This window comes from Balaenoptera acutorostrata, chromosome 15 (genome assembly GCF_949987535.1).
Source record: "Balaenoptera acutorostrata chromosome 15, mBalAcu1.1, whole genome shotgun sequence".
Taxonomy (NCBI): domain Eukaryota; kingdom Metazoa; phylum Chordata; class Mammalia; order Artiodactyla; family Balaenopteridae; genus Balaenoptera; species Balaenoptera acutorostrata.
Window position 1 is genome coordinate 33,392,736 of NC_080078.1, and position 14,559 is coordinate 33,407,294.

General features: G+C 45.4%; 1 protein-coding gene across 18 annotated transcripts in view; it reads right to left on the reverse strand.

The window, feature by feature from the left end:
* Positions 1-14,559, reverse strand: part of RBFOX1 (RNA binding fox-1 homolog 1) — a 1,515,726-nt gene that overhangs the window by 180,919 nt on the left and 1,320,248 nt on the right. For 15 of the 18 annotated variants that reach the window (XM_057529156.1, XM_057529157.1, XM_057529150.1 and 12 more), the window contains one exon: positions 6,372-6,614. In XM_057529156.1, the coding sequence (XP_057385139.1) occupies positions 6,372-6,614 (243 nt within the window). Of the gene's footprint in view, positions 1-6,371; positions 6,615-13,499; positions 13,645-14,559 lie in introns of those variants that run through there. The other 3 variants (XM_057529167.1, XM_057529165.1, XM_057529159.1) reach the window with 2 other exon arrangements.

A 14,559-nucleotide genomic window follows, 5' to 3' on the forward strand; every position in this document is an offset into this window, starting at 1 on the left:
CACATTAAATAGACATTCAGCAGAAAAATGTCCTGCAGGGACTCATCTCAGCCCTTGGGGAACTGAAAGGATGACCTGATAGGTCTTTTCTGTCTGTACTTTCCTCAGCTCTGGCTGGGAGCTCTGGGTGCATTCTGCTTCCCTTTTACAGATCCTGCACTTTGTGTTAAATCATGTGCATATATTAGATGTTCTTGGAGCCTACCAGATGGATGGATCTTTTCTCTTACCCCAAACTACTCCGTTTTTCAAAGAAATGATGGTCCCTCCAGTGGCCTCAGAATGGCATTAAGCACGGTGCATATCTGTCAAAGGACAGTTAGAGTTGTTTCAGGTACAACTCTACCCTGTGGGGAATAAATCAGGTGTATAATACAGGGCCACGTTTTCCGGGGTTGGGAGAACCATGGCTCTGACCCACTTTGAGGTTAAGTGAAGAGAAGTTGCCCCCGGTAAATGCACAAGGATGCAGACAATTTGAAGAAACTTGTCATAGACTATGTTCTGCTCAGTCAGGTCAGGGAACTACAACTCAAAAGTAGGTCACAGACAACAGAAACATCTTCCCTTTTGGCAGAAGAGAGAAAAGCATAGGCATGTAATTGTAGCAGAAAACAAGATGGCACCTTTCAGGATGCCTGCTCTTTCCCCAAACCAGCTAAGAGTATATGTCCTAAGACTTCGTTCAGGATCAGCCACAAAGCCCTTCCTGCTTCACCTTATCATGGTCCTCTTTCCTTGAAGACCTCCTGTAAGCAGTATGTGCCACCCAAACATTGCTGGAATAGACAAAGTCACCGGATAACCAGCCTCACCACAAACTCACACTCCCCAAAGTCAGAGAGGTGCCTACTGCCCTTCAAAAACCCTAGAATTGTATGAGCCAGATTCCTGGCAGGTCTGCTCAATTTCAGGAATCATTCTGTTGCTTCTAAATCCCTTCCTTTCTCACTCTCTGTCAGTTGATAGTGAGCATGAAGCTAGTATAAAGGGACCTCCTCAGGTCATCTCTTGACCTCAAGATTTATCTGTTTCCTCACACATTTATTCTTCATTATTGCTATGGTCTGAATGTTTATGTCCCCCATTCACTGCCCCAGACTCACATGTTGGAATCCTAAAGCCCCATGTGATGATGTTAGGAGGTGGAGCTTTGGGGAGGTGATTAGGTCATGAGGGTGTAGCCCTCATGAATAGGATTAGTGCCCTCATAAAAGAGATCCTACAGAGCCCCCTTACTCCTCCCACCATGTGAAAAGGCAGAGGCTCTGAACCAGGAAGAGGACCCTCACCTGACCATCTGGTACCCTGATCTTAGACTTCCAGCCTCCAGAATTGTGAGCAATAAATTTCTGCTGTTTATAAGCCAGTCTGTGGTTTTTTTGTTACAGCAGCCAGAATGGACCATGACACTTCTCTTCTGTTTCAAAATTGAAATGTTTTCAAATATTCATGGGAGCCCTTATTTGTAATGTTGGCCATTTTTTTTGTGACCCAAAATGGAAAACAACTCAAATGTCCATCCACAGGTAAATGGATCAACAAATTGTGGCACATTCTACGTAATGGCATGCAAAGAGTAGGCTACTGATGCATGCAATGAGATGGATGAATCTGTGAACCATGATGCTAAGTGACTGAAGCCAGAAAACAAAGAGCATACGATGTTTGATGTCACTGATAGAAAATTCTAGAAACTGAAAACTAAGCTATAGGAGCCAATCAGTTGGTTCCTGGGAATGAGACAGAGGTGGAGAGGGAAGATTGCAGATCGGTGCATGTATCTTTTCAAGTTATAGTTTTTCCTGGATATGTGCTCAGGAGTGGGATCACTGGATCATATGGTAACTCTGTTTTTGTTTTGTAAGGAATCTCCATACTGTTATATATAATATACAATGGAACATTACTCAGCCATAAAAAAGAATGAAATAATAATGCCATTTTCAGCAAGATGGATGGACCTAGACATTATCATACTAAGTGAAGTAAATCAGACAGAGAAAGACAAATATTATACCGTATGATATCACTTACATATGTGGAATCTAAAAAAAAATGATACAAATGAACTTATTTACAAAAACAGAAATAGACTCATGGTCAAAGAAAACAAACATACGGTTACCAAAGGAAAAGGGGGGGGGTGATAAATTAGGAGTTTGGGATGGAAAGATACAAACTACTCAAACCACTATATATAAAATGAAAAAGAATATAAATACATAAAACCGAATCACTTTGCTGTACACCTGAAACTAACATGTTGTAAATAAACTATACTTCAATACAAACAAACAGACAAACAAACAATACAGTGGTTTCCAGATTACAAAAAAAAAAACAACTGTGGGGATGATGGACATGTCTGTTATCTTGAGAGTGGCAATGGTTCCACAGTTACGTACGTATGTCAATACTTACCAAATTGCACACTTTAAATATGCACAGTTTGTTGTATGTCATTTATATGTCAATAGAGCTATAAAAAATAAAGTATTTCTTCTCCTTTCCCAGACTACCTATTGTATCTGTGTACCCTTGGTCATATTCCTTCCTATTTCCTCTAAAATACTTTGTCACTTTCTTTCTTGAGTCATCATTCCCTATATCTTCTTCCTTGTCCTCCCCATCGCAATTCTCTGTGGTGTAAACAGTGAGTCAAAATCCACTCTCCTACAAACTGCTTCCTCTGAGATCTGTGCTCTTCCAATGCTATCTTTTATTTTTCCTCTTCCCTCTAAATGTTTACAATGGTACTGCACATACCCACTCTGATAGTTCCCATTTATTCTTCAACTCCTGGCCCTCTGGCATCTCTCCCCAATACTCTACTAAGGCTATTTTCTCCTGGGTCTTCAGTGATGTCCACACTGCCAGCTTCAATAATGTCTTCTCAGTTCACACCTGCCAGGCTGCCATGACAACACTCTCCTGGTTCAACCCCCCATCTGGGTACCCTCTTTACATCTCATTCAATAGCTCTTTTTCTTCCAAACCTCACCACCTATGAGTTCTCCAGTGTTCAGTCCTTGACCTTCTCTCCATTCCCTACACTCAACAAATGAATCAATTCAGGCCTGTCCATACAAACGGATCACCGTACTACCTTTGGCGCTGACCAGTTGCTGTCTGTTAAATACCTTTCACGAGAAGTCCCAAAGGCACCTTATCATTGACTCTGGTGGAACCATCCTTGGTCTATGTATTTGGGAATGGGGCTCCTCAGTGGCCCCGTGGCTGAGACATCCATTCTCTGCTTCAGCCACTGAACTGTGCAAACCAGAGAGAGAGAGTGATTCCCAGGCTTGCTTGTATGGACTAATCCAAGAGTCTTTCACTGGGAATCTGGTGTGATGTCAAGAGCCTGAACTTGAAGGACCATCACACAGAAGTGGAGAATGATGTGCAAGAGGAAGAAGAGGCAGAGATGGATGCAGTTGGAACCTAACAGATGCATGCCAAGAACCAAGCTGTGTCTAAAGCCAGCACTTGTCTGGAATTTTTTGTTTTATAAGCTGATACATTCCCTACTGAGGTTTCCATGACAGCAACAAGAAGCCTACGAAATAATACTGCTTCATCAGTGATTCTGAGGTAGATCTCTTAGAAAGTGTTTTCTTCCACGATCATAATACACTAAAGCCTTGGAAATCCATGCTCTAGAACTTGCGACATTATGACAAGTAACAGAACACATATCCTACGCTCTCTAGTGGACCAAAACCTCTCTAAGGGAGGGAGCCTGTCTGCTCATCATTTCACTTCCTGTAGTGTCTGGGGCACTGTGGACATCCAATATGCAATTTAAATGTAATCGTGTTGATCTCTGGAGAGTTCTTTTTATGAGAAAAGGATGTTGAGCTTCTCTACTCCCCAGCTGGATTAAGATTTCCTTTAAGGTAGGTACAATTAACCCTTTCTTTCAAAATGTCATTTTTTAAACTTTTCTGGCTTAAACTCTTTTCAATGGCTTCCCATAGCTTTCAACATGGAACCCACTAGGCCTGCGGGATACGATCCCTGCTGGCTGCCCCCATTTTATCCTTTGCCATCTCCAAACCGTCTTCATATGCCCTAGACATACTGCCTCTTTTTTAGTTTTTTGAATAAGCCCAGCTCTTTCCAACCTTGGAACCTTTGACCTTGGTATTCCTTTTGCCTGAATGCTTTGTCTTTTCCCCTCAAATATCATCTCCTTGAAAAAATGTTCCCAGACTACTCATTTGCAGGTGGTACCTCTGATCTTTTTTTAGCCTCCCATAGCACCTGTCTTTTCCTTAAGAGCACGTATCACAGTGTGTGTTTATACAGCTATTTTATTGCTCCATGTTTACTCTCTGTCTCTGGCACTAAGTTACAAGAGAGAAAGGACCCTTTCTGTTGGGTTCAACGACATCATCAAGTATGAGTCCTGGCCCGAGTAGATGCTTAATAAATATTTGTGAGTGAATGAATGAATCTTCCACAGCAGTTTGTATGGTTGGTCCATGTTGAGGCTTAATAAATGATGTCTGATGGGACCTTTTTTAGTCCTAAAATAACCTTCTCAAGCCCTACCACCATTGATTATGACAAAACAACCAACATAAAAATAAACAACTCCATCACTAGCTAGTCAACACAACAACAATAAACACCTCCTAAATCCACAAACCCATCCCTAAGTTACAGCAGCCAAATACTAAAAAGGCAATAGCAGCATTATTGACAATAGCTAAGAGGCAGAAACAACCCAAATGCCCAACAACGGATGGATGGATAAACAAAATATGATCTATCCATATCATGGAATGGCATTCAGTCATATAAAAACAATGAAGTACTGATCCATGCTCCAGCATGGATGAACCTTGAAAACATTCTGTTAAGCAAAAGACAGACACAAAAGGTCATATATGGTATGACCTCATTTGGGGGAAAAATACAGAATAGGCAAATCCAGACAGAAATAAAGCAGACGGGTGGTTCCCAGGGTCTGGTGGGAGGGAGGGAGTATCCTAATGGATACTGGATTTCCTTTTGTGGTGATGGGAATGTCTAGGACTATATAATGGTGATGGCTGCACTACACTGTGAATGTACTTAATGCCACCGAATTGTATACGATAAAATGGTTAAAACAGTAAATTTTATGTTATATGTATTTTGGCACAATAAACAAGGGAGGATAAGCCATAGAAAAATTTTAAATTTACATTATTTTGAAAAATCTCCAAACCTAACCTCCAAATCAGTGAGGTACCAGGTAGCAAAGCTAGTCAATGGTTGCTTTGGCTACAAGAAATACATCATGCTTCAAACCAACAAACTTCTTCGCAAATACTAGTTTTTCAGAGGGCAGAAGAAACAGGCCCAATTGCCTTGCACCTATAAAGTGTTCTGGACTAGAGGCTGGGTGTGTCCAGGCTTCTAAAGAATTCCACAGAACAAGTTTTCCTAAACGTACATACACGTCTTACGGTATGCACAGTGTGTGGTTATTCTAGGCGGTACATAAATAAACACTGTGGAATTTTCATCGTTATTTTTGTTTAGGGTGGTTGTCCTTCATGGATAGCCAGCAATGCTAGTTTCCATTGATGGTGGTGAAAAACGGTTTCTTTTCAGTTTGTTTGCTTGTTTTCAAGCCATTTCATCCATTCATATGCAATAAATCTGACTTTTTGGTGCACAGAGGTGTGTCACCTCCACCATCAAAATGCAGAACAGTCCTGCAAAATTCACTCCTGCTGCCCCTTGGCGACCTAGGCCACCCACACCCCTGGGGGCTCTGAAATAAAAAAGATGTTAGGGACTCAAGCCACAACATGGGTGACTTTCCAACGAATTTGGCTAGGGAGGGCCGGGGTGGGAATGGGGAGTAGCTACAATGGGCAGTAGATTCGTTCTGGGGGGGATGGAAATATTCCTAGACCGTAGCAACGGTTGCACAATTCTGTAAATACAATAATAATTGGTGAGTTGTACACCTCGAATAGGTGAATTTTACTGTATGTAAATGGTATCTCCATAAAGCCATTAAAAAAAAATTATATTGTCACAATCTCATAATCATAGTGTATGATTCCCCTCAGATGACATAATTCCAGAAAAAGCAAAACTATAGAAGCAGAAAAGAGATACACGTTTCCCTTTACAAATACACGCGGTTAATGGAAAATGTGTTGATTTATATCAGTGCCAGGAGAAGATGCACGTAGGTGAGGTGAACTAGGCGGGGCTGGGATGACAAAGATGAGCTTAGGGGCTGCTTTGCGGGAGGGAGTCTCCCCACCCCCGACCCCGACCAGTTACATGGAGGTGCGCCCCGCTGTCATTCCCGGAACCCTGGGGTCCCAGCGCGCCCCCTGAAGCCAGTGCGCACTTACTGTGGCGGTGCCCGAGACGGTGTGCGCGCTCGTGTCCGCTGCGCTCTGCTCCGAGTGCGACTGCGCGGGAGGGTACAGGTTTAACGTGTGCTCGGGAACGGTGGTCTGGCCCGTGTACTCTGGCGCGGGGTGGGGATGAGGGGCCGTGTATTCCGCGGGGATGCCGTTCTGAGGGGGTGCAAACTGGGCCGAAGCGTAAGGCTGAGCCATTGTGTCAGGGGCAGCTGCTGCTTCCTGATTACCCTGGAAAATCAGAAAGAGAGAGAGGGAGAGAAAACCGTGAGCGGGCACCAAGCAGAAACTTCCCCCCCAGGCACAAGCACAACTGCTCCCCGGATGCTTCGTGGGTTTCAGCACGGTTGCCAAGAGCCTGAGATGGATGCATCCCACTCAATCTCCACCGGACCCTATAAGGAAACAGTAAGCATTGTAGATAGAGCCCCATTGTACAGATGCAGAAATCGAGGCTCTGAAAGGTTGAAGACCCTTTCCCAAATCATCCAGCCCAACAGCCAAACACTGTGAGGGTCTGCGCTCTCCTGGATTGGGTTGTTCTGGCAGATCGTTCTAATTTCATTCCCGTTTTGGAACGTGTGAGCATGTAGTTGTCGCTGGTGACAGCAGAGCCTTGATTTGATACTTAAAATGCCAAGACCGATTAAATTGCACGTGTGTGTTCTTGAGAGGAGAGACAATTCATGTAAGCATTTGAATTTAATCAACATTTTATGTGATTTGGCTCGCATAACAGGACGGGGGTGGTGGTCCTTGCAATGGTCACAGCGTGTGTGTGTGTGTGTGTGTGTGTGTGTGTGTGTTTGATGTTCCCAGTGCCAACATGAAGCAGCTGATGAAAATTCAATGCCTAATTTGGACAAAGATGGCCTTCTGTGATTGTCTCATTTTAAGTATCTCTGCAAAATGCTGGACTTAATTCTTAGCCTCATTAATCAATGCCTCCTCCCATTCCCTGACTTATTATTTTTTTTATAAGCAGAGTATTATGTAACAATTCGCCCTTCACATCTAGGCAAAACATGCAGTGTGATACTTATAGACAAGTCAAATGAATAAAAAAAAAAAAAAAGAATTCAAATGCTTCCATTTCAGGAAGCATCTCTCTCTCTCTCCACCCCAACTCCCATAACTTCACTACCCTACACACACACACAAACACACACACACACACACACACACACACACACAAGGCATCAGGGCTGTAACCCAAAGGTCTAAATTTTCCACGGTCTTAAGAAGAAATGAGATTGCACAGTCAGAAAGAGAAGAGAGCGAGAGAGAGAGCGGGAGAGAGAGAGAGAAAGCTTAGCAATTAAGCACACCAAATAGCTGTCTCTCCCATTGCCTGTAGTCAATTAGATGTGACTTCAGCCCTCCTATAACGATACCAGGGCAAAAGTGTCAGAACTGCTCACATCTCCTGGGTTCCCGCCACCAACATTTGAGAGCTTCTTCAGCCAAAGCAACTTGAGTGCAGCAAAAACCATCATGACAGAGAGGGGGGAAGAAAAGTTTATTCTCAGAGCATTGCGAGGAGCTGGTGCATTTGTTTAGAAGGAACCTTAATTAGAATGTTAAAGATGACACTTGGAAGAGAAGACACTTAGGATAAGTTTAAAACATTTTACAAGTGAAAACACTCCCCTCAGGCCCTCTCCTCCCCCAGACTAATTTCTCCAAATGTCTGTGCCATCGGAAGCAAAAATAAACAGCCGTTTCTTTCTTGGCAACGTGTTTTCATAGCACTTGGGGCTGAGAGGGTCTGTCTAGGCTGGGGTTGGCTGGATCGGCGTGGAAAGTTAACCGCGTCCGTCCTTGGGAAACCACTGCTCTTCAAGGACAAGCCCGGTTTCCTTTTAGGGGCCACTTCCACTCCCAGTCCCCACATCGTGCAGACGTGGCTGGGCCCCATCTCTGGTTACCTCTAGACGTGGTCATGTTACCCTGCCTGGCTAACCAGAGGGCTCTACTCTTACCGTCACGGTGACCTGGGCTTGTGCCCATCTACCCAACCCCTAGCAACTCCAGTGACGCTTAATCCTGGGACCTGGCTGGAGTTCGGGGAGGAAGTTCTTTCACTACGATGACTGGCAGCTGGAAAAATAACGTAAGCCTGGAGCTGCCAAGAACTGCCTTTTGAAGGGAGCCTCCCTAAAGCAGAAGCCAACGCAGAGGAAAACGGAGCCCAGAAATGGAGAAACAGATCAACTGAGTCCTGCTGACATCATTTGAAGTCTTGGATCCAGCTTTTCCTGCAGTGAGTAACACTGCTGTTTAAGTTCCATGAGTCAGTAAATGTCTTATTTAGTGTAAACCGGCCTTTCCGTTACTTGCAACCGAAAAGGTCTTGACTAATACCAGAAAAAATCCCCTTCTATATATGAGCCGACTAGCATTCTTCTCTTCTACAGGGCTGCTCAAGGAATACATCCTTGTGCATAGAAAGTCCATACAGATGCTACTTCTTTCTGGCTGACAAGAAACCCTAGAAACTTTGGGACCTTGAGAATGCTCCAAAGAGAAATTCACTGGGGCAGATTCCACTTCTGCCCAAAGATCTGTTTCAGCCTCCCCTACCTCCCACCTCGCTTGTCTCTGAATTGAGAGATAGACTTGTAAAAACTCCAGGGGAGCATGAAATGATCACAGGATCAATGGTAGAGAGAGATGGTCATAAAAGAGAAAGCTTTCCTTTCTCCACCTTCAGTGGAAACACTTTCACGGGTACATTTGTGCCCACATGGCCTTTCCTCACTGCAAAGCAGTCTCAGGAGGAGTGAACCAATCCTACGAGCTCCTGCAAAACAGCAATAGCTCCTTGCTAGGATCTGACCTCTCTCCGTACTGGAGCGGGAAGGGCCTGCCCTCAGGAAGCTTATGGTCTCTCCATCCTCTCGACACCATCACGTCTTCCTGTTCACTGCCTCCTCTGCTTGGGAATTCCTCCCCTACTCCCTTCCCTGGCTAGCCTTCCTTGGCTTCTCATTGAGGTCCCAGATCAAGAGCTCCCCAGCAAGTCTTCCTTGACACTTAAACCACATCAGTTGCCTGCCCTCTACACTCCACTGCAGCTTGTGGTCACCTCCCACGTAACTCCAGGTACCGCCATCGTCTGCTGATTTGCCTGTGAGCGTCCTGAGGGTGGGAGACTGTGTCACATTCTCTGTTCCATCTCCAGGGTTCAGCAGCACGCTGGCTGCAAAGTCAACATACACCGGTGTTTGCTAAGTGAACGCATGCTTGGCTAGTGGACTCTGGGCTCTGTCAGGCTTCATTGGCAACAGGATGGGGGTGGGGGGATGGGAGAGGGATCAGCAAACGAACCCTGGAAGAAATCTGGCCCACGACTTGTTTTTGTAAATAAAGTTTTATTGGGACACAACCATGCTCACTGTGCTCTGATGGCAGAGTTGAGTTGCTATGACAGAGACCATATAGCCCACAAAGTCTAAACTATTTATCTATCTGGCCCTTTGCAGAAAAAGTTTTCTAATCGTTGTGGCAGAGTTATCATGAAATATGGGGACATCAATTAAGATGCAAGAGGGAGGAGAGATGGGGATATATTATGTATATGTATAGTTGATTCACTTTGTTTTAAAGCAGAAACTAACACACCCGTGTAAAGCAATTAAACTCCAATAAAGATGTTAAAAAAAAAAAAAGCAAATAGTTTGGGCAGGAAATACAGTTGGTGGTGAAGTAGGGAGGGAAAGGGGGTGCCTTCTACCTAAACCAAGGAGGGGGTGGCTCAGCCAGACTTGGAGACCGGCAGCGTTAAGGATGGTGGAAGAAAGGTGCAGTAGAATCTTTTTCAGAATGTGCTTTCCATCACCAGGTCTCTGCGTTGTATACACACGTGCTTCAGACTCAGCAGAAGTGGGCTTGTGAGGAGGCCTATGACGGTTTCGGCTTCTGCGCTCCAGCTGAAAGGCATCCGCTTCTCCCAACCAGAGCTCAGGAAACAAACCGAGTGATGCGCAGACCTAGTGGGCACCAGGCACGGTGCTGCATGCTTTGCATCAGGAGTCCTTAAGCAGGGTGACTGCTCCCCAGGAGACATTAGGCAATGACCAGAGACACTTCTGTTTGTCACAACTGAGTAGGAAGGGGTACCACCAGCATCTAGTGGGTGGAGGCCAGAGCTGCAGCTAGACATCCTACAATGCCCAGGACAGCGCCCCCTCCACAACCAAGGATTATCTGGCCCAAAGGTTAATAGTGCCAAGGTCTAGACTCTCTGCTCTGCATTCACTGCATCTCTGATCCCACTTTATTTTGTTGTGAAGGATACTGTAGCCCAGAGCTGGTAAATCATATTGCGAGGTTGCAGCCACAGGTACCTCTGAGGGAAGCCAGGAGCTGAGCCAGAGCCCGGGTTTATCCCACGCCAAGGTGTCCCTCCTCTGGAAAGAAGATCTCTGGTGGGGAGATGCGTTTCCAATTTTAAATAAATAAACTGCTCTCTGTCACGTATACCGTGACCCTGAGACCTGTTTTCCACCTGGTGGCATGTTACACCTGTGGGGAAGTCAGGTGCTAGGGTATTTGATTCAAAGAGGCCGGGGTTCCAGTAGCCAGAGTCGGGGAGGCGAGGGGTAACCCTTGGTGTGTTAGAGCAGCAGCCTGGGAAACTTCTGCCACCTCAAGCCCAAAGCCTGGGGCTTCTGAAGGCTCTGAGGCTACAAGGGCCAAGGGCAAGGGCCAAGTAGGGGCACCACTGGAGCCAGGGCAAACCACCAACCTCTACCAAAACTTATGCCATTCTGGCAAACCAAGGGTGCCCACCTCTAGAGACGATGTCCGTGGTAGCCAGGGAACCTCCAGGTAGCATTCAAGTCCATGGAGCTTGGGATGCACTCCCATTCCTGGAGTTCTCAAACAGATGTTGGTGGGACCCCGCACAGTTACTTATTAACACTGACAGCCATTCCAGAGAAACCCTAATTGATATTCCCAACATTTGCACTTTGGGCTAATTACAGCTAATATTTAATTAAGATCACTGTACTTCCTACGGAATTATTTTTCACCTTCAAAGGGCTTCGGAGATGTCTTTCTTTCCTCCCTAGTGATGTTCCTGGATACTTAGCTTGGCTAAAATGGATTTTCTGGAAAAATATATTCACATCATGGGCACCTTTTCCACTCCAGGTCAAGGCAAATCTTGGGCACGTGAACAAGCTCCTGCTGGAAGGCTGAAGCCGGTTTCACACTGGTGGCAGTGACAGGCAACAATTATTTGGAGCACTCCGGCTAGACATTCCCTCATTTGCAGAAGCTGCCTTCTTTCTTCTACTCTAATGCCCACCCACACTTTTCCCTAAATAAGGGGAACGATCACAGAGATTCTGATATTTACTGAGTCAGGGTGCTTGTGGCTGTTCTGAGTTGATGGGGCGGGTGATTCTGCTTTGCATGTAGCCCCACATTATCAAGGGAGTGCTTCAAGTGATTTTGCAAACCTAGCATCTAATTTTCAGGGCCTGGACTTTCCTGGGTTGCTGCTGAATATACAAAAGGGGGGGAAAGAAGCCAAGACCTCATGTTTTAAAACCCACCGTTGCTGCTGCAGAACTGGGTAGGAGCTTGAAATCAAGAACGTCCATTAGGATAAATGCAGAAGAAACTTCTTTGTCCTCATACACCAAACCTCAATTAGAACAGCTCCCCAACAGCAGCCAGATGATGACGTGGTACCCCTCATTACCTGAGACAACCCGACAGGTAGTTTGTACTCCAGTTACAGAGAGAAAAAGGATTATTAAAATGCAACCAAGTCTGATTCACCAAAGGAAAAAAAAATGCCATTTCAATTTAAATATTTTACTGAAGCATGAAATACCCAGGATATTATTGCTATTTTAAGACAAATAACGTAATCTGACCATTAGCACAGTGTGTGGACTTTGCTGCTTGCAGGCATTCAGAGAGACGCCCCTCAAATACAAGGAGAATTTCCTTGGTCACTAGAACATCCTACACCCTTAATTTTCTCAGGAGGCAGAGTCAGAGAGAAAATGGGAGGTGCTTTTCTTGGTTTCTTTTTAGACATCACCTTTCTCCCGTGCATGGCCCTTAGTGGTTTAATAAAGTAGTTTTGGGAAACTAAAAAACGAACCAAGAGAGGCAGCCCATCAGACTTGGCAAAATATTTTGGCTCAGACTCTAATGCAAACCACATTTCAATTGCAGAAAATAGTCTTTACGTGGCAGAACATGAAATGGATTTATTCTTTTCACCGTAACTGTCTGACTTTCACCGAGGGGGAAAAGTGCCTGCCAAGGTGGACTTTAAGTATTTTTCTTTCTCTTCTTCTGTGTGTGTGTGTGTGTGTGTGTGTGTGTGTGTGTGTGTGTGTGTATGTTTTCCCAGCTCTAACTGTCAAACTTCTGGAGCATCTTTTCTCCTTTTGCTTCCGGAATTTATTTGTCCCCAGTCCACTCTTTGTCACCCCCCCCCCAAACCTCTTCTGGCCTAAACACAGCCCCTATAATGAAGAAAGGCACAGGAATGGTTCAATCCTCATAAACCAGCTGATTACGTCTGTCTGCACCTCCTAGAAAAGCAGCCTCTCCTGCCACGGGACCCCCCACCAACTTGGATTTGCAGGAGGAAACTATTCATTCTCCGTTGCCTGCAGTTTTCCGTCTTGGTGACAGTTTGGTTTACTTTAGTTTCTTAGCCTGGTCTGTTCTACTTCTCTGGCAAGAAATTGCATATTTCTTGAAGAATTGCATATTCAGAGAAAGCCTCCAGTGCTGGACCGAAAAGAACGAAACTGCATCATGCCCCCAGGGGCATGGAAACCAAGAAGGAAAATGCAAAATTACATCATTAACCTGCTGGTTCTAAGACCGGCTCAGTTCCACCCATCAAGCAGAAAAGCCCGCGCGCGCGCACTCACACACACACACACACACACACACACACACACACACTCGGCTGAAAAGCCTTTCCTTCCCCCCCCCCCGCGCCCCCCCCCTCCGGCATGATTCGAGGAGCAGAATCCACATCACGGAGAGAGTAACAGAGACTTAATACAAGGAGAGGCTTCCGCTTCGTTCAAATCACAATTTCGAGTAAAACAGAAAACGGGGGAAGAATACCTGCTGTACCATCCTGCTTCCTTTCTCCTCCATAAACTTAGCAGCTGCTCTAGTGTCACACCGCAAATCATCTGCCTGACGCGAGCCTCGATTACGAGCCAGCGTGTGTGCGCTGTGCAACGTGGGGACGGCCGGCGGGGGTGTGGGAGGGGCGCGCCGAGGCTGCCTGGCTGACCTCCCCGTCAACAACTGACTGCTCCCCAAACCAGCCCCACAAGGGACTCCTTCCTCGAGCCTGGCCCATCAATCACAGCTCGCCCCTCCTCTGGCCCTTGCTCTCAGTTTCAGAGTATACACTGAGCAGATGATTACACAGAAGAGGAACGGGGAAAAAAAAAAAAAAAACCCACACAGCACTCGACTACATTAATAGCTGTTTAAAAAACATTAGAAATGCTATCCTCTGCTACTGCCTGCAGCTGGAATTTTTCATTACTAAACTAAATATATGGTATGCAAAGTTAGGGAATCCACTGGGAAGCTTGCGACTATCCTCTTTTTTTAAATATTTTCAAGGTGGTGGGGGGGTGGGATGCCGGGGGGAGCAGGGGAGGAGACAGAAGAGGGCTGAAGACAGAGCTCAAAGAGATAAGAGAGATGGTGATGGGTAAATTAAAAAAAAAAAAAATACCGTGAGAACATTGCGGATAAATTTACAACAAAGCTGAGTGGTTAATTGTAAATTGATCTTAAAATAGTCATGGGCCAGTGTTTGGAAGATCTGGAGGCCTAGCTGTTTGGCAGACTCGCTGTGTGATCTCAGACAAGTTGTTGCAATGCCCTGGGCTCCAGTTTTTTGCTTCTGTTTAACGGGGAGCGTGATGAGTGACCTCACAGGGTAACTGTGAGAAGATCATGTTAAAAAATCAAATCACAGGAAAGCAAACACACACGGCACCCTGCCTCATAGGATGCGCTATAGAAACAGATTTGTTCATCACACGCAATAACGTGGTGAGCGAAATCCAAAGCCATCTTTGTCCCTAAGGACCAAACAGGCAAGAGGAGCAGCAAGCTTTCAAGAAAGGAACCCGCAGGTGACCACAGAGCCCCAGTGGTG